Below are 20,067 nucleotides of genomic sequence, written 5' to 3' on the forward strand. Positions count from 1 at the left end.
ACAAAATTTCTGGCGACAATCTCGTTGGCCGGTGATGGGCGGCCCTGTACGGAGAGGGTCACGTCCTCACCGAGGAAGTCGTCGGCTGAGAAGTGGTCGGCGTCCCAGACCTGGAGCTCGAGTCGCGCCGGGATCTTGCACTCGGTCTCGTCCCACGAGAACAGCGACTCCTTCCGCGAGATGACGATCTTCTCCTCGGCTGGCAGGTAGTCGAAGGGAAAGACGAAGCGCCAGTTGAAGTTGCCTTCGCCCGTCAGCGACCGGTAGTGTATGTCGGTGCACTGAGTGTCCTCCTGGCCCTTCAGCCACCTGGAACGGCACAGGGGATACCGGCTTACCGGACCACTCTTCTAAAGCCACAAACGCGCGCCACCTTCGAAACCTACCGTTCCTGTTCGCTTATATGACGGCTTCCCACTCTCACGGGAAGCCGTTATCGTCATGGTCAACCACATACTACTCATCCATCTATTTGTGATTATTTCTCTTGTTCTTGTACCAGTAACCAGGCTCTCTTTCTGTTGTCACTTAGTTTGGTTCAGAAATCAAATATAAACTTAAATTTGTCGTCCTATGTGGCGATTTCTTTTTAGCTTAAAGGGAAGCTGAAACACTTTTCGAAAAAAATGAGTTCTCTGCGGCATTCTACAGTTTTGAGTCCCCTGAACACGAATATCTCGTTCAAAAAGGGCGGAAACAAGCGCAAGCGGCTGTTTTTTCATGAAAACGCGCACCAGCGCCTCAGGGTATCGCGCGAACGCCGCTGTTGCCCGTGATTGGTCGGAGCCGCTGTGACGTCAGTGGCGGCAGTCGCCGGTCGGCGCCGCCGTTTGAGAGCGTAGCACGCTGTTCTGTTCTGGCTGCATAGCTGAGTTGTAAGCATTATGGAACGTTCTCGCTGTCTCGGACAGCTTGTATTTTCGCCGTACATGTTCGAACCGACAGCCGATACGGAAAACGATGGCGGCAACGGCGGCAACGACGATGTTGAGTGTGCCAAAAGCGAGAGCGATGTGTACACCTTCTCGCGCGCTGGAAATCTTAGCTGTTACGTATGCTTTTTTTTTTTTTTCATGTAGCTGCACGTTCCAATGGCGGGAGAAAAAATGCGCTAAAGTGTCACTGGGAACTTGCTGCTGGAAGAATGCCGAAGCACTAACTTCTCATTAGATTGTAAACACGGGTACAATTCCGCGATGTCAAGCACCTTGCCGCTGCTTGTCTGAAGTCCCGTGGTTTTCTGAGCGTTGATACACGATCGCTAACATAAGTGCCGCGTTTCAAAGCGCGCACATGCAGTGCTGCGAGGTACAGTCATGGAAGTTGCTTATCATACACATCCAGATCGAGATGGTCAGGGGGATTATATGTGCAATATTCAGAGTATGGTTCGACGACTTTGCGATTGTGGCTCGATCAAGAATCGGTATGCTAGTGTTGGTATGCATAATCGGTATGCTCCATGCTAGTGTTGACATAAAGATATTAGGCAGTTTTAGCACCGCCGTGTGGTAAACATGATAATTGCAACCGTACGTCGAATGTCACTAGGCAAGCCTATACTCCAATTTATACCTCAGGTGCAACGCTGTGGAAGCTACGCACGAAGTCCGGTTACCAAAATTTATTATTGCGCGCGTTTCCGTCTATGGTTCGCAGCGTGCCAGCGGCATTTGTTCGCGCGAGCATGCACGTGAAGCTGCCGCGACGGGCTGCAATTAAAGAATGCCGAAAAGAAAATTGATTTAAAAGAACGTGTTAGCAGCCGTATAAGTACACGGATTGTTTCTATGGGTAAATTCTATTTTTTCATTCAGAACTGAGCTTATATATGAAAAGTTTTCTCAAAAATCGGGTCAAGAAACACCGAACCTTTTCTAAGTGCGAACGCAGCCACTGCAAGAAGTATCTCAAGCCTCCACAGCGTTGCACCTGATGTATGAAACGGAGTATAGCAACGCTAGCAACAACGCGTTTCCGCATTTGTCGTAAGGCTATCCGGCTATCGCGGAAATGGTCCGAGCACAGCACAGTTGATTTCGTCGGCACGAACTTATCTCTCCTCACCGCACTGCGCTGCAAGCTTCTTGTGCTTCGGGAACCTGTGAAACACCACATCGTCTCACCCGCGTGTGTTCGCGCAGCCGAATGCTGCACAGAACGAGGGCATGTTGGGCGCCCTTGGCTGAAGGCACTCACGCAGCACAGAAGGAAAGAACAGTTTACGAAAATCGCAAAACAAACGTGAGCGGCGGCGGCGGCAAATCTCTCGTAGCGTCGTTCAGTAAAGCGCAGGACGGAAAGAGGCATGCCAGCGCATGCCAGCACGCCGGTCCGGCAGCTCGGTCCCCGCCAGTGACGTCACTCTCGCCGGTTCTCTCCTCTGGTAACCTCCTCACCCGGCGCTCCGGGAAGCGATGGGGGCGTGTCCGCGGGGGTGATTTAGAAAGCGATTTCCGCCCCTTATATTAACAAAACGAAGAAAAAAATTTCGGAACCGTAAATTATTAGGTCTGTTCTTCCCAATCCCAGCAATTCATGGAAATTGAAAACCGCTTCAGCTTCCCTTTAAGAGTGTGCGGGCCCTTACCTGGTCTGACCTCACATTCAACTTTATAACAGAACTACGTCTATTACAGCGAAGCTGTATATAGCTAGCTGATTCGTCCGTCCGTCCGCCCGTCCGTCGCCTGCACGCCGAAAACTCCTCTTGCGCAACCCCATGCGCATTCGCGAAAAAGAAAAGAGAAAGAGAGACGCGCGATTGGCTGCACCAGTAGTGACTTCGTGGCTCTCCGTCGCAACCGAGCGCGCGCGCAGTAGCTCTCTCCGGCTCTGGAATGTGTAGGCCACGCGTCATACGCACTCCTGAAGAGCAGGCAGATTTCGATCAATAACGCCGCGAGGAAAGCCGGGAACGAGCTCGTCTACGCCGTCCCGATGCTGCAGCCCGGGCACAAGAACAGGCTCGTGCATTCTAGCGCAAGCAGCAACTGCGTACCGAGGATCCGGGAGCCTACGAAGCCATCGTTTAATGAACCGTCGGGATTAACACAAGTGATAATCAGCGGAAGCGCACGTTTCAGCTTGGCTGGTTAACCATCTTTGCGGAGTGCTTGGGCGATGAATTTTTTTTTGTTTCTCCCACTTCCAAAACTGCCACACTCTTACTCGTGAGAGCAGCGAGATGTGAAAGGAATTCACCCATCACACGCAGCCAAGTGCGACAGGGGCAGTTTATTTTCTTTCCCTACAAGGTACATTAGAACGCATCACCATGGGATAAGAAATTGCGCACTTGTGCACAAAACATTGATGGTATTACGACTTTTTGCACAAAAGTCTTCGCTCAACTTATTTGAAAACATGTACTCGCCCCCGAAACAAAACGATACAAACTGGGTCGTGCAGGACTGGGCCGTGCCGAACGCGGAGAAATGCGTCATCGGCAAGCACCATACGAGTTCCGTTGAGATAAACTTGCAACAAATTTCGCAGGCGGCAGTCGCATCGTGATCTGGGCTAAAGACAAGAAACGCTCGTGTGCCATGCACTGGGTGCACGTTAAAGATCCCCAGGGGGAGTCCCCTGTTACAGCGCGCCTCACAATCAAATCGTGGTTTTGGCCCGTGTTAATACAGAATTCAAACTATGAACCTTTAACTAGACTTCACGGGCGCCGCAGTAGCCATTACGTGGTTCTCTGTGGCCGACCTCCTCGAAGAGTCAAGCCAACGTTACTAGAAGCTAGTCTAGCAACGTTGAGCCCCACCGCGTCACCTTTACCGTACGAGTGACCGATTGCGCAGCAGGAACACAAGCTTCGGTTTGCTCGAAACCTCACCTGCAACACACTTGCTACAAACCATTAAAAATTTTGGGAAACAGTGCAAAGAGCATGTGATCAATTGTATGAACAGACTGCCGGACATGAGGTGTAAGGTATGCCTTTCCAATCGCTAGAGAGTCACTAATTGGCAGCGATGATCACCCGTGAAGCTCCTCGAACTCTCGAACTTCCGTCGGCAGATAGGGCGACACAAGCCTCCTGCGCTAACCTTCTCTAGCCCGAGCTCGCTCGGAGACGTCTAGTTGACCAACTGCCAAAATTTCACAAACACCACAAACTACGGTTTCGTGGACTCGGACATAAGTTGGAGGCACTCCATTCTCAAAAAGCCCCCAAAAGAAGGTAGACGAAACTTCAGCCGAGGTCAGAGCGCAGTCTTCGCTTGGAAAGTGATGCCGATGTGTTCCGAGGAAGCATAGCGCCAATCTCCTGCAGTAACGCACTCTGCTTTGAAGAAGGTCAGGAAAACCAGGAAAGGCTAATATTGGGGAGACAGTCGCAAGCTCTGGCCTGCTAAAACCGCTCACTGTGGTCGGAAGGCGTAGAAACCGCCTCGCCACCAAGTGAGCTTTGCCAGCACAGAAGAAGGCTCCGTAGCCTGTCGCCAGCTTACTGAAGACCCTTCTCGGCAGGCACGCTTAACCCCGCAGTGCCCAAACACCGTTACACTTGTCTGCGGTACATCTGCAATATTTACTTCAAAACATAATTTGAACTGAATAATATTCAGTATTGCATTTATTTATTAGTAGTTGGTTTGTTGAAGTAGTTTCAGCTAAAATTTCAACACAGCGTATCGAAAGCGCTGTTGCGAGCTTCGTAGTCGCGGTCCCTCGGAAATAGCAGAATTTTGAGATATCAAACACAGCGTGACAAATAGGATATATCTTGCATAGCAGGGTTAAGAAAAACGTTCTGGGGTTTTACAAGCCAAAACCACGATCTGAGTACGAGGCATGCTGTAGGCTCCGGGTTATCCTTTGCAACCTAGGGTTCTTCAACGTGCATCCAATGCACGGTGCACGGGCTTTTATTATTGCATTTTTTTGCATTCCGCCTCCCCCCCCCTCCCCCCCCGAAATGGGGCCGCCGAGGTCTGCATCGAACTCGCGGCCTCGAGCTCAGCAGAACCGGGTAGCCGTGCTTCGCGGGCAACATACAGATATCCGCGGACACAACTGAGCGGATAGCAGAGCTCTTTTCTGATAAAGAGAGCTGCAATTTTGAAACAGTAGCGAGCCGTTAACTCTGCTGTCTTGCGTAGGTCGGACCATGTTCTTCTGAAACGCTTTAACAGTACACCGGAATGTGGTTCCCAATACTTTGAATCAACTAAACCCTTCAGCTACTTAGACTACAGCCACTCAGTTCCCTGTACTCGGCAAGAAATCGATACAAATTCCACATGGCCTGTCTCTAAAGGCATGCACTTACTAGGGAAAAACGCTTAGAACGACAGAAAGCTGAGCTAGTTGGTAAGGATTCATAATGCAAAATAGAAGTGAGGCGTGCAGACAGGACACAAGAGTAGAGAAGTGGACAACACGAACGGTATGGGCGGCGTTCGTGTTGTTCACTTCTCTGCTCTTGTGTCCTGTCTGCACGCCTCACTTCTATTTTGCATTAGGAAAAACGCTCGCGGTAGAGAGCGTCAGTATTTTTCTGGCCACACTTGCAAGCGGCTTTGCCGCCTTGGCAGACACGCAATAGATTCGCTCTCAACTGAGCGGGTGTTCCGTAAGAGTCTACCTAGTGGACTGTTCATTTCGGCCGCTACTAATTGGGCTGCTGAACACGAGGTCGCGGGATCGAATCCCGGCCACGGCGGCCGCATTTCGATGGGGGCGAAATGCGAAAACACCCGTGTACTTAGATTTAGGTGCACGTTAAAGAACCCCAGGTGGTCGAAATTTCCGGAGTCCCCCACTACGGCGTGCCTCATAATCAGAAAGTGGTTTTGGCACGTAAAACCCCATAATTTAATTTAATTTAATTTAATTGGATGCAGCTATACGAGAGAGGAGGAGGCGATCATCATCATCATCGTCATCATCATCAGGAGGAGGAGGCCCATCATGAGCGGCCGAAATGGACAGTCCACTAGGTGGACTCTTACAGAATACCCCACCTGGAATCACTGCTTCTGTGGCCAGCGAGGCTGAGAGAATGGCGCAGTTTTGCATGGCGTCTGCCGACGTGTGTGAACCGGCGTGCCGCAAACATAGTTGCGACACCCATTCGTTCCGCGGCAGGAAAATGTTGGCTCATTTAGCAGTCGATGCACCTGTCAAGAGGGCAACCTCTTTAGAGTAAGCAGATGCTGTCACATACTCTCGTGGCGGCAGCGTGTTTTATGTAAAACGTATTCACCAGTAGGCAGACGTACAAGAATCGCACGCATGAATTCAAGTGCATATACGATGACTACACGTTAACGTCCCCGTCACAACAATTGCTGTTGGAGTCCGAAGTCCACATTAACGCTACGTACTTGCCATCTCACAGATCCTGCCTAGGCTTTCCAAGATTGTGCAATTATTTGCCCTTCGGCTATCCTTAAGTTCTCGCACAGGGTTAATGTGCAAACCCCTATAATCAAGAACTTCGGAGGCTACGTATAACTTTTATTCTAGCATCTTGAAGACAAGGTTCGAACTGATAGAAAGTGACGTTCTGTACTTCTGAACCGCATCTTGGAACGAGGCACCAAAACGAAGAAGGCGTCGTTTGACGCACCAGTGCATGGTACCAAGGGAAAGCCGCTACATGGGCATTGTCCTCGAAAGTGTCTTCTATATGGTATACGACGAATAGGTAAAAACAAGTTTGCCCGTTGGATGCTGCAGTGACAGAAAACTAACTAAAATTTTAAACAAGATTTTTTAGATCAACCACTGAATACGATTGTCAACGACATAAATTATCGTCAACTTGATTTGGTGCGCAGCATGTCAGTGTGACGACAACGAAGACGTGACAAAGGATGCGTGGCTTCGTCTTAATAGGAAACTGTTTCAAGCCGGGGTCCACGAACAACTTCCTGTAACGGATGTGACGTTGGTGCGGACGCGTAAGATATGCTCTATTGGATGGATGGATGCTATGAGCGTCCCCTTTGGAGCGGGGAGGTGGGTTGCGCCACCAAGCTTTTTCTGTTATACTGCCTAACGTCCTACCTAGGTTAAACAATAAAAAAACACTGAACTCCCACAACCAAATTTTCTGATCCCCTATTGCTAATTATGTTTTTGTACGTCTCCTTTGTTTTGTCGTTTCCCTACTTTTCTTCCACCAATCCTCCAATCGCCTCTTACTGACCCCTATTGAGGACATGTTTACTTTTCCACTGCTCTCACTGAACCCAGCGGCTTCAAAGAGGCCAGAGGTGCCTAATTCAACCGCTGGGTAGACGTCTTCACATTCTAATGACACATGCCCCATATAGTTTCCCTAGCTTTACCGCAGCAAGCAAATTATTTTTACAGGGATGGCGCCGCCATGTAGGAGTGCTGAAACGAACTACTGCATCATGACACTAAATTATCGTATTGAACTCTCTGATGACACTATACACTCTTAGGCAAAATTACACCCTTTGGCTTGCCCCTTCTGCCGCACTACAATAATCATTATCTGCCTCGATGCGTTTCCTTGCTTTAACGCTGCCAGCCCGGTACTTTCCAGTAACGAACGGCACGCGCGTTATCGGCATAAAACAGTTTACACCCTTTGGAGTGCCCCTTCTGATAACGCGAGTGCCGTTCGTTACTGGAAAGTTCCGGACTCGCAGCGTTAATGAAAGGACACGCATCAAGGCCGATAACGATTATTGTTGTGTGGCAGAAGGGGCAAGCCAAAGGGTGTAACTTTGTCTAACACTCTTAGAAAAATGTACACCCTTTGGGGCTTATCTTGTCCCACAACAATAATCGTCATCCGTCTTGCCCGCGTTTCCTTTCTCTAACGCGGCGAGCCCGGTACTTCCCAGTCACGAACGGCATGCGCGTTATCAGTGTGACGCAGCATTCTCGACAGGAAAGTAGCGAGCGCCGAGTTTTCAGGAAAGGAAACGCAGGCAAGGCAGATGACGATTATTGTTGTGGGACAAATTTACACCCCAAAGGGTGCAACAGTTTTAAGAGTGAAGAGTGTAACGAGCGCCGACAGTGAGAACTTCGCTAGTCTCAGCGCAGCGGAGGCTCCAACGCGGCCTAGGCTTGTGTTTACGGTGTCGGCCGAATGCTGAGGTGACGACGCAGCTTCCGCACAAGGCTTGTCTTTCGCGTCGGACTAGACCGTGTTTCCCCGCACGGTGTGTGGCATGAACATGCGTCATCAGCGCTTACCCGCCGCCTGCCACTTCGCTCGCGATGGCACCAACTAATGAATGCCAACGTCGTCGACGGGCGAATCACGCTTTGGTCCAGCGAGAGACACGCCAGCGTGAAGCAGAACGCGTTCGCGACGCGCGCCGCGAACTCTGCCACTCGCATTCGTGAAGCCGAGCGCGTCGCAACTCAACTGGCTGCCTAATGCTATCTTCGACTGGTCGTTTCTGAGCGCTCTAGAGCGCTCTCGCGAGCGGCGTTGTCTTCGGCTGGTTGAAAGAGGGTGCGCGCCCTGCGTTCGGCTGGTTCTTCTCAATTGTCTCCTCCATCTTGGAGCGCTCTGAGGCGCTCCGAGCCCTGTCGTCGGAGCAGTCATCGAGATTGAAACGTCATCGCAGCGCCGCGTCGCTGCTGTTGGCGACGGCCCACCGTAACCTTGGCAACCTAGGCCACTGCATGCTGGCGTCTCGACGAACGCTCGCCCCGCCGGCACGTCTGCCGGTTTTTCTGGCAGTGCCGGGAGCTTTGGATAGGCGAATCATCGGACGTTGGCAGTAGTCACGTGGTTTCGCATCGGCAATTTCATCCTCCGAGAGCGAGTCGCACGTTCGGCTTGCGCGCTTGTCCTCTACCTTTGAGCTCGGGAAACGCCCGATCTACCCGACTCTGCTTCGGGGCATACAGGCGACCAGTCGAAGATACCATAAGATACTTCGGAGCCGGAGCCAGAATGCTCGTAAGTACCTCCGCCGAAGCGCCTCTGCAGCTGGACGCCGCTCGCCAACATATAGTGCCGCGCGCCAAGCAAACCTGCAACACGGTCGCCAACCCGCATACCGTGCGCTTTTCGCTACAGTAGACCGTGAATTCACGAAGCGATTTACTAATGACCCGTTCAGTTTCGCTTGTACGTTTCGCGAACGCCTGCGGTTTAAGGCAATTTCGCGCAGTGCTACGGCGCGTGCAACGAACAGCTTGTGAAGACGCGTTTCACTTTCGTATTCTACCGATTCCTGTGAAGGAGGGATCAACATCCTTATTCTTTTACTGCGCTCGTTTACTGCACGGAGGCCAGATATACTCTTCCGAGCATTTCCTTTAAAATTTTGCCGATCCCAGGCATCCCGGGACTCGGTCTTTACGAGACTGTCGTTAGCCACGAAGAACACCAAACGGTGCATCTCGACATGGAGTGAGCAGCGGAGAGAGAGTGAGCTAATGTGCGTACCTGCATATGTGTTTGTATGCCTGTGTGTGGCGTGATGCATGTAGTACGTGTGGTATAGTGCGTGTGTGTGTGTGCGCGTAAGTCTGGTATGTGTGGTGTAGTGTGTGTGGTGTATACGAATGTGGTTTAGTGTGTGCGTGCTGTGTATGCATGGTGTCGTGCATGTGTGCTGTGTGTGTTTCTGTAGTATAGCGTGTGTGCAGGAGGTGTGTGTGTGGTCTAGTGTGTGTGTGTGCGTGCGTGCGTGTGTGTGCGCGTGCGTGCGTGCGTGTGTGTGCGTATGTGTGGCGTGTGCGGTGTAGAATCTGCGTGTGTTGTGTATTTGTATGGTGTAGTGTGTGTGTGTGTGGCGTGTGCGGTGTAGAATCTGCGTGTGTTGTGTATTTGTATGGTGTAGTGTGTGTGTGTGTGTGTGTGTGTGTGTGTGTGTGTGTGTGTGTGTGTGTGTGTGTGTGTGTGTGTGTGTGTGTGTGTGTGTGTGTGTGTGTGTGTGTGTGTGTGTGTGTGTGTGTGTGTGTGTGTGTGTGTGTGTGTGTGTGTGTGTGTGTGTGTGTGTGTGTGTGTGTGTGTGTGTGTGTGTGTGTGTGTGTGTGTGTGTGTGTGTGTGTGTGGTGTTTGTGGTGGGTCTCTGTGTGGGTGAGGTTTCCGTGGTGTAGTGGGTGTGTTGTGCGTAGTGTTCCTGTGGTTAGCGTGCGTGTGGGGAGTGTATGCGTGGTAGTGCATGCGGGGTGTAACGTGTGTTTTTGTACGTGTGCGTACGAGCACGTTAAGTGCCCCTATATAGAAACGTGACACAGCTCCACCACCGACCACAGACCATGAACGCGTCCCCCTGCAACTCAGTTGTACGAAAGCATGTACAGCCACCCTGAGAATATTTTGGAGCGCGGAAAACAAGAAAAGCTAAATTTTCTCGCGACTTCTCCATAGAGTGTGAAGTGTCCGTGAGAAATGGGCTGAATGTATGAAGAAGTATGAACTCTGCTTTTCGGTTGGAGGAGCTGTGATTAGGCTGCGACGAAATTTAGATTTTACTCGGATCCCGTGTTGCGAAAACTTTTGAGATAGCGCCTTTGCATCGGCGGTGAAACTCCTACCTCCGACCACGAACCAAAACGTGTAAGTAAAATACCTAAGCAACACTATTAGCTTCAAAAAATTACTCAGATTTTACGTCATGCGGAAATCAATATTTTGCGGAACCACGTCCCAATAACGACATGACGCGTTGTGTTTGAGTAACGGAATTTCGTGTGTATGTGCCAACGTTGTCTCCTGGTAACGTAATGTTTTTTTTTTTTGACGTTGAACTTCGAATTGCACAGTGCACAAAACATTAACGCTATTGTGGCTTTTGGCACGATTGTATTCACTGAACTTATTTGAGAACATGTACTCGCCCTGAAAGCAAAATGATACACACTGGGTCATGCCGGACTGTAGGGGTGTTATCACTCCCAGAAGAAAAAGAGGTAAGAGACACATCTCCCCACACCGGCAAGCGTTTGTCAAAAAACAGTACACCCTTGACAACCCCCATATTGTTTCTTTAAATAGCTGGTGTTTTCCAAAAACATGGTTATAGTACGGCGTAAGAGCAAGTGATGTACTTCGTCCTGTAGCACGAGCCAGAAGCTTCTGTTCCCACTACTTTTGTTGGATCCGGATGTTTCAGTCAGCACTATGTATTTGCCATCTCACACACCATGCCTAGGTTCCCTAATTGTGCGAAATATCATATCATTCAGCTATCGCTAAGATATTGCACAACTTCAATGCGCAAAACCTATAATTCAGACCTTCGGAGGCTGCGTACACCTTTTATTCCAAAGTCTTGTAGACAAGCTCCGCACCGACAGAAAAGGCCGTTCAGTGCTTCCGTTTCCGCATCGCAGTTTGGAAAGATGTGTCAAAATGAAGAAGCGCGTCGTTTGGCGCACAAGTGCATGGTACCAAGCTTAAGAGGAAGCTTTAGCGTGGGCCCAACTCCGACGCGGCCTATTCAAATACATGTAAAACGTGAAAGCCTTTTCTGAGAAAACCCCTGTACCAATTTTAATAAAATTTGTTGAATTTCAGAGAGAAAGATAATTTCTAGTGACTGTTGGAAGTGGAATATCGATTTAGGGCCCAAATTTTGTTAAAAGGATTTTCGAAAATTTGAAAGTTTGAAATATACAGACGCACGAAGTTTATAAATAGCTCTGCATCAAAAACAGATATCGTGGTTCTGTAAAACGGCATTCATTAGATCATTGAATGCGGACAAATTGAATACGCCAATTTATATCTCACGTGAATTTCTTACATTGTGCAAAAGGGTACTGCAAAGGCTGTATTTCCATATTAGTGAATTTTTTGAGATTCATGTGTAACATATAAATTTTGTCCGCTTTAGATGTCCTATCAGATGCAATTCAGAAAATTGCGATATCATTTTTGCTTGCTGAGTTAAAGAGTTGTAAACTTGATAGTATAGTATTCTGAAAATTTGTTATTTTGCCGATTCGTAGTAACAAATTGACGACATAAATAAAAATTGGAAACCAACAGTCATTAAATTTTAAGCATTTCATTTAAATGCAACAAACCTAGTCAAATTTGGTGCAGTGGTTGACGATTAAACGAATTCTCCTTTTTCATCTATTTACACAGGAGCACACGAGCTAAAGTTTCCTCTTATAGACGCTACGTAGGCATTGTTTGTCCGAAACAGCGCCTCTACCTCTTCAGAACCACACTCTCCTCGAAGGATTATATATCAAAAACGATGATCAGTAAAAAAAAAACCGGCTCCAATCCACGCTGTCACGGTTTTAGAGCGCCACGTATCGCAAGGTTATTCATCGCGTCGAAATGACCTTGAGGCGCCGGAGCTCGTGTGGCAGGTGTGACGCCACGCCCCGTGATCCGCTGCGGAGGGGCGCCGTAGCTGCGCTCGCTCGTAAAACAGTGAAGGGCTCTACTCGCTCGGAGCGTCGCCGCTGTGGTACCACATGGCTGGGCGAAAGTTAAATGGGTAGTTATAGTCCGACGTAGCGTTGGCGCGCTACGTCGGGTGACGTAGCGCGCCCACGCTACGTCTTGGTAAGATCAACGGTGTCCATAGTTGGACCGCTTGTTGGACGACCAGAAGCGGCCAACTCGTTCCCACGTGCCCGGTGTCCAGCCATAGAGTAACATAGTAAATATATTAATAATATTTGGGGTTTTACGTGCCAAAACCACTTTCTGATTATGAGGCACGCCGTAGTGGAGGACTCCGGAAATTTTGAGCACCTGGGGTTCTTTAACGTGCACCTAAATCTAAGCACACGGGTGTTTTCGCATTTCGCCCCCATCGAAATGCGGCCGCCGTGGCCGGGATTCGATCCCGCGACCTCGTGCTCAGCAGCCCAACACCATAGCCACTTAGCAACCGCGGCGGGTGTAACATAGTAATTGACAATAGTGGACACTCGAGCCGTTTTCCGGCCGAGATATGGAGCTTCGCCGATTCCGCTAGGTGGCAGAGCACCTATGTGGAATGTGGCTGTGGCTGCGGCTGCGGCTAGCAGCTGGACAGGCGGCACGACGCAACAAGTGCGAAGCTTAGCAAGGCCTCGTCGCCGGGCTCGCGGCGTCGATATTCTGTGAAATGCGCCCAAGGATCGTTGTTGGGTTCTTCTGCCAGCGTTCGGCATTGCTACTTCGCCGCGGTTTCACGGTAAGGCCACGGGCAGTTTTTTTGCACGTTGCTAAAGAGTTATCCTCTTCGTATTTCGTTATGTCACTGTTGGCCGCATGAACCAGTCACGGCGGCCTTGCAGCCGTAAACAGCTGCTGCCCACTTGCAACGCTGAATTTCTTTTCGCATTCTTTTTTTTTTTTCGCGATGCGCAGCAGTCAGTGATGATGCTAGCGATAACAGCGACGCGGCAGCGTTCGAGCTGCCAGGCACGTTCGATACAATGACGAAGTTAGAAAATAAAGTGGTTCGTTAAGAAATGCGGCCTACGAACACATGCCGTTCGGTGCAGAGAGCTTTATGCTGCGCGCACCGGCTTCTGAAAAAGTATGGTTCTCCACTTTTTGCAAACGAAATGTAGCCATTTCTGAAGCGCTACACGTGGAATATTTGCGCTATCGCAATAATGCGCGCTCTCTCAACCTCTCTAGCAGGCTATGTGCGCTCGAGCGTTGTTAGCTGAAAATCACTTCTTGTGGGGCTAGTTGGTAGCTGTTCAGTATACAATATAAAGACGCCAAACAAACGGATGCACACAAGAGAAGCTGTATTGCGTTGAGCTTAAGATACGTGTTTCCATGTTTTAATTCTGCATGGAGTCCTTGCCGTGGGAAGTTTCTTGTTTCTTAGCATTTATAAATGTGCTTCCTTGACGTTAGAACAGAAAAATATGGATTACACGAAGGAATGCAGCATCTCCATTCTAAAGCTCTGAAGGTTCCAGTGTTGCTTATACGAAGGAACGTAGCGGCTACATTCAATAGCTTTGCAGCTTCCAGTATTCCTTACCTTCTGCCTGTCATTGTACGTATTGAAGGAATCTCCACTATTCAGCTCTCTTCAGTCAGCTCTTGCGGTACACTTTGTACTCACCCTTTCACGTAAATGTCGCTCATTTTCTCGCCGGTGAAGAACGCGTCATCTTCGAGTACCACGTCGTCTGTGTTCCAGATGATGATGCGTAATTCGTAGCTGCAAGGAAAAAGAGTAAGTTCACTGACGAGAAGTGCTCAGAGATCGGTGACGCACGCACGCACGCACAAACACGAACATACACACATGACGATAAGGTGCCCACAGGCTCTAAGCCCCAGACCTGCACTGTTAAGACCAGTTGTAAGAATTGGACACTTCGAACGGTGCTCTCATCTGTTAATACAGACGTCGTACGATAGTGGAAGTAATTAACAGTATGGGCAGTCGGCCACATTTATATATAAGAAACATTATGTAGATCAGAAGGACACAGACAGGACAGCCCCCGATTAGTGACTGCGCTAAACAACCCTACTGCAATGTACCGTTTGGCATGATGCGGCTTCCCGACAGATAAAACTGAACAACTGTTTGCATGAGCAATGCTCAAGATCGGGCCTCGCTTGAACATCACAATTGTGCACCATTGTTGCTCCTGCAAGCTGGCAAATTCATTAAAAGAGCTATTTTCGTTTGCGAGGCTCACAGTATGATGATACAAGTACTGCGATGTTAAAATAAACTATGTCACAAGCAGCCGTACTGTTACCCTGGAGTGTGATTTTACAAGCAGCCATGATGTTGCAAGGAATCCGTCCTGTTATTTGGATATCGAGAGACTTCTCTTATAACTGCTTAGGCCGGTAAAACATCCTGAAATGCGAGCAATGCGATGCACACTAATACGTATCTAAACAATGTTTACCGTCACCGCAGGGTGGTATTACGTTAAGGTTGAACAGTCTTAGAATTACAGCAAGTCCAAGTGACAGCTTGACATGTTGACATCAGCAGTGGGTGAACAAGAGAAGCATCAGGTTTCGATATCAGGCTTCCCCTTCTTCAATTCGCTTCTGTACCTGTAAACTGGTTCTCAATAGGACTTGTCATCACCAGGGGTTTGAAGGAGACAAGTCAAGGCTAAGAAAAGTCAAGGCTAAAGCTCCCGTTTTTCGACCTCCGTTGATAGCTCATGTGTCAACGTTACGCAGCGGTGTAGCGTTGATAACTGAGAGGTTTTCTTATCACGACTTCGCAGATCCTTTCGTGTACAGAGGCTTTCCCTGTTTAGTTACGCGTGCTCAAGCTGAATGTGCGCTAAGCTGCTCCACTTAAAATGCTGGGGATAGAGAATAATCAAAGTTTTAGGGGATAGCAAAAGAAAAAGAAAGAGGTTTGACAATGTGGCTTCCAGGAGGCAGTGCTGGGGCCAGAACAAAAACAAAATATTTCAACTGAAAATGAAGGACGCTACGAAAGTATAAGCCTGTTTCTTTCATTAATCAATTGACACCCATGCTTGCTTTATTTTTTTTTCGGTGACCGGACTTCACCGCGTTTTACCGCATTTCATCGGCTAACAAAGGCTTAAGGTTATCGCTTAGCGCAAGACGCGCCTTTCTGTGCCGAAAGCTTCTCGAATGTTATCCATGGTTCGATCTCCTGCCTCTGTTGCCGGCAAGTCTTGTGTAATCAAATCTCTGTGAGCGACGCGATTACTGGTGTACACTCTAGAATTTCCGCGAGCAACAACGATTACACTGGAAGGTTCATTGAGCCATGTGTTAACAGCCAACGCATCTGATCCGCAGATCAGATTTCGACGATCAACGGGTGTGCTCACCGCTATCATTCTACTGAGTGTCACTTGCGTTGCTGGGCACAGGTTCGCCCAATAGAAAGTTAGAGGTTGTTAAGCATTACTACAACGTGACATATGAAAGCCGCTTAACGAGTATGTCTTTCTTATTAAAATTGTTAGAGTCGTTTAGCGAGGCAGTCTTATATTAACCGCTTCTGGAACGAGAACGTGAGCTCAATGTATTTTTTTTCGCTGTATTAGGGATAAAGAAACAAAAAAAATTCAAAGTTTCAAACTGCTCCTAAAAGCTACCGTGGTTTCTAAGACATTTGACTCAACATGCTGCTGACCATAAGTCTGTGCTTTACAGATATAACGATATAAAAGACATTGAATGAGCTCAATATTTTTTTCTCTGTAACAGGAACCAAGGAACAAAACAAAATCAAAGTTTTAAACCGCTCCTAAAAGCTACGGTGGTTTCTAAAACACTCGACTCAGCGTGCTGTTAAGCATAACTCTGTACGTTATAGATATAACGATATAAAAGACATTGCCGTAGCCCGTTTTATTCATAAGGCTACCTTTATATAGTCTGGACCTACGCTATATGTGAAGGCAAGGGCGTGGAACGTTGTCACGCTTTCACATTGTTAACAGCACTGACCTCTTGGGCTTCCTCGGCGAAATGTCCACGTGTGGTCCCGGAAGCGGCATGTCCATGGGGAACATGTCCACCCACATTTCCAGCTTTCCCTGCGTTCCGCACGTTATCCAAAAGAGATGAGCTTCAACAACGTCGCGCATGATTAAGAGAAAAAGAAGCTGATAGGAAGAAGGCTGAATGTCTCAAGTGATAAACGGTGGTCCTAGCAAGGACTGTCGCCGAAGCCAACGTTTCGACAAGGCGACTCCTTTCCACTGTCGAAATTCTAGAGACACCGACATTCCTTGTTCGGTCAGTGTTGATCACATACAACTGACTTTTAAGGAACGAACCCCCTCCGTTCATGACTCATGATTAATGGTACTCAAGGCCTCCGAATTTAATACTATACCGGAAGCGTGACTCAAACTTCGGAGAAAACATTTTGGCCCCGTAGCATTATTATTGAGGTCGCGTCAGGCCGGTCAGCATAATGGCCAAGCCATCAGGAACATATGGTGTGGTAGGCGTTGAGTTACATCAACACAAATGCTGAACCATTTGTTACGAGTTGGCGCGCTAGGTTAAGAGTACAGGGCCTTTTGTTTCCGGAAAGAACAGTATAATCAGCAGCAGTGATAAAGAGCAGCATGTCGAACTTCTCGTCAAACGTGGTAGTATACAGCGCTAAACTATAGGATGAAAAGAGCACAGCGCTGACTAACAACCGTTGCTCTTCGCTATCTACCGTTGTTAGTGAGCGCCGTGGTCGGTGTCCCTCTCTTCGTCATGTCGTTTAGCGCTGTTTTCCGCTCGTAATCATGAACCGGCCAGCCCAAATGCGTACTGTTATGCTAGTGTTCGTCCTAAAATACATTTTTTTTGCAGTACTCTTCAAACTAAAGTGGCTTATCACTTTTGGTAGAGGGCTACGTTTGCAGTGAGTGCCACTTTCAGGGTAGTTGTCACAAGTCGGAGTGTTCCAAACTTACTTTAGTCTCCATGTGGAGGCACCGTGACCCAAAGGGCTGCTAGTGTCAGAAAGTATGTCGTGCCTTCAAGTCAGTAGGTCAATCATCATTTCAATGCACCTCCGAAGAAAGATAAAGAAATCACACGCTACGTAACAACACTCAAGCCTTGCTCGACGGCGGGATTATGTTCGTACCATGCACGATCATGCACAGACCATGTGTTAATCCTTGGGCATCGATCACCGAAGAGTGCAGGCTGGTAAAGGCGACGTAGCTTATGCGATTCCCAAATCAGGCTAACGCAAACCAGGATTCTCTAAATAAACACGCTCATCTAACGTTGGACACGGATTTTTACTTCATTGCCATTACGCCCTTTATTCGAAGAGTGCACGTCACCATTACAGATTTGGGAAGATGTCGCCAACTTTGGGGCTAATCTGGACCACCAGCAATAGGGACCATCAATCCTGTGCACATTATACATTTATTTAATGCTCGGCGCTCGCTACTTTACTGTCAACGCTTTGTCACGCTGTCTCGGGCGTTGCACACTCAAATTATTTGCGGATGCATTCATATAAGTCGACTAATTAGATTGACGCGGCTCATAGTAACGAGGCCACTATGAAGGAATATGTAACTAAGAGACACACTCATTCATGCACAAATACAAAATTTAGAATTTCCACATTTTTTAAAAAGATCCCTTTAGAACGATTTATCCTTAGCAAAATAATTTAAGCAGTGCGACTATCACGCGTCATAATTGTTTGTTTCTTACAAGACATCATGGTGCACAGGAAATAAAGGAACTTTCTTTTGCGTCTAACATTCCTGTGCCTACTTTTTTTCTAAATGCTTAACGTTTGTAATCCCTCTGTGCGTGCTATATATTAATCTCGCATAAATGTATCTTAATCGTTTGTGTCTTTAATTCAAGAGAAAACCTAATGTGTCCAAGTATAAAGGCCAAGTAGACCTGCCTGAGTCTTATTCTAGTGAGTCGAAGTGAGCCCAACTGAGTAGAAATAGAGTGAGTTTGAGTCCGCGTGAGTTCGGCTGAGTACACTTCTGATGAGGTTGAGTCCGAGTGAACTCTAAGCACAAAATATAATTTGTGAGTTAGTCTGAGTGAGTTCAGCTTATAGGGCCGATCCGTAGTCAAGGGAGCGGCATGTGAACAACATCGTTTAGCCAACATAGGTAACTGCTTTATGTGCACAATATATGTACAATGATTGCAACTATATACACATATCGTTGCAGTAGTGCAAGCAAAAAAGAAGATGACCCATTGATGGTACATTCTGGTAATGAATTCCACTCTAGCAGGATACGGCGAAAACGGCATGACTGAAAGATTAAACGGCTGTGACACTGGCGTCCCTTTAGGACAGAGCCGGTTCGCCTTGACGCGCAAGCGGGATCTTTCAAAAATTCTCGTTTATTTGTTCCAATGGTGGTATTTAAAGAAAGTCTTGTGACACAGTGATGCCAGCTTGTGCCATGAATTACCGTATCGTCCAAGCAACCCTGGTACTTCCCGCTACTCTCTACGTTGCGTAGCGCTCCCTACATACCTGTTCGATGCCCGGCTTGTCCGGATGGTAGAGTGCCCTGGTCTCCACATGTTCCGGCACAAGGGGACAGCCCACTTTGGGCACGTCTTCCCAGCGGTTGAGAACCGCCAGGCTTTGGTGTTCGTCCGTCAGCTTGCCGCCTGCGTTCGGTTTGCGCGCAACCAGAGTTTTCACATGTACCTATGAAGTACGTTTACTCCGAATTCGAAATCAAATTATTATTATTATTATTATTATTATTATTATTTATTCCTTGTTATTCTACGGGTGTGCCAGCATTCTTACCTCAGGGCTGTTCCTGAGCAGACTAAATAAACATATTGTCACAATAACTACTACTACTACTACTACTACTACTACTACTACTACTAATAATAATAATAATAATAATAATAATAATAATAATACCCGCGCAACGCAAGAGTCCTGAGCTGGATACTATTTTGACTAAACCTTGACTCCCACATCGTCCTGCTTTTACTTTGTGCTTGCCTACTACGTGTTCTAAGGAACTTCCTTATATTGTTATTATTAAGATTTTACAAATAAACACGATCCCAGAAAGGATAAAGAAAGAGATTCTGGCCAGCTCGCAATTGCCACCAGGAAGGGCATGGCGCCTGCCCGCTCTGAAGAGAAAAGATAGGTATAACAATAACGTATGTACAGCACACTCGAAGAAGACACATATGAAGAAGAGAAAAATACGACGAGAAAGAGATCCATTGGTTCACAGGAACAGTAAAGCCTGCTGAACGCACCGTAACTGTATAGCGCGTGGCTGACACTTGAATATCGGTCAGCAGTATAGTGGAGGAGGAGGAGGAGTATGGAGGAGCAAATGAAAGATATGAAAATGAAAAAAAAGAGAGGTGCAAATGAAAGAAAGAGAGGTGCTCGGAGCTGATAGCTCTGGTGGCAGAAAGAATAACACCCACGTGCGTGGGCCATCCATTTGTGTCTGGTCTTTTCATGCGCTGTACGTAGATCATCATCATCATCGTCATCATCGTCATCGTCATCATCAACCCATTTATGTCCAGTGTAGGACGAAGACCCCTCCGAGAGACCTACAGTTACGCCTGCCTTGCGTCAGCTGACCCTACCTCAATGGCTACGACTTTTTCAATTTCTTCACACCGCCTGATTCTCTGCCGTCCTCGACTGTGTTTCC

General features: G+C 47.9%; 1 protein-coding gene across 3 annotated transcripts in view; it reads right to left on the reverse strand.

Moving 5' to 3' along the window:
- The window catches only part of mfr (misfire), a 394,040-nt gene that overhangs the window by 14,521 nt on the left and 359,452 nt on the right, over window positions 1–20,067 (reverse strand). For all 3 annotated transcript variants that reach the window (XM_070540270.1, XM_070540271.1, XM_070540272.1), the window contains 4 exons: window positions 18,894–19,033; window positions 16,358–16,446; window positions 14,007–14,105; window positions 71–309 (listed from right to left, as the gene is read on the reverse strand). In XM_070540270.1, coding sequence (XP_070396371.1) covers window positions 71–309; window positions 14,007–14,105; window positions 16,358–16,446; window positions 18,894–19,033 — 567 coding nt within the window. The remainder of the gene's footprint in view (window positions 1–70; window positions 310–14,006; window positions 14,106–16,357; window positions 16,447–18,893; window positions 19,034–20,067) is intronic.

This window comes from Dermacentor albipictus, chromosome 6 (assembly GCF_038994185.2).
Source record: "Dermacentor albipictus isolate Rhodes 1998 colony chromosome 6, USDA_Dalb.pri_finalv2, whole genome shotgun sequence".
Lineage (NCBI taxonomy): Eukaryota > Metazoa > Arthropoda > Arachnida > Ixodida > Ixodidae > Dermacentor > Dermacentor albipictus.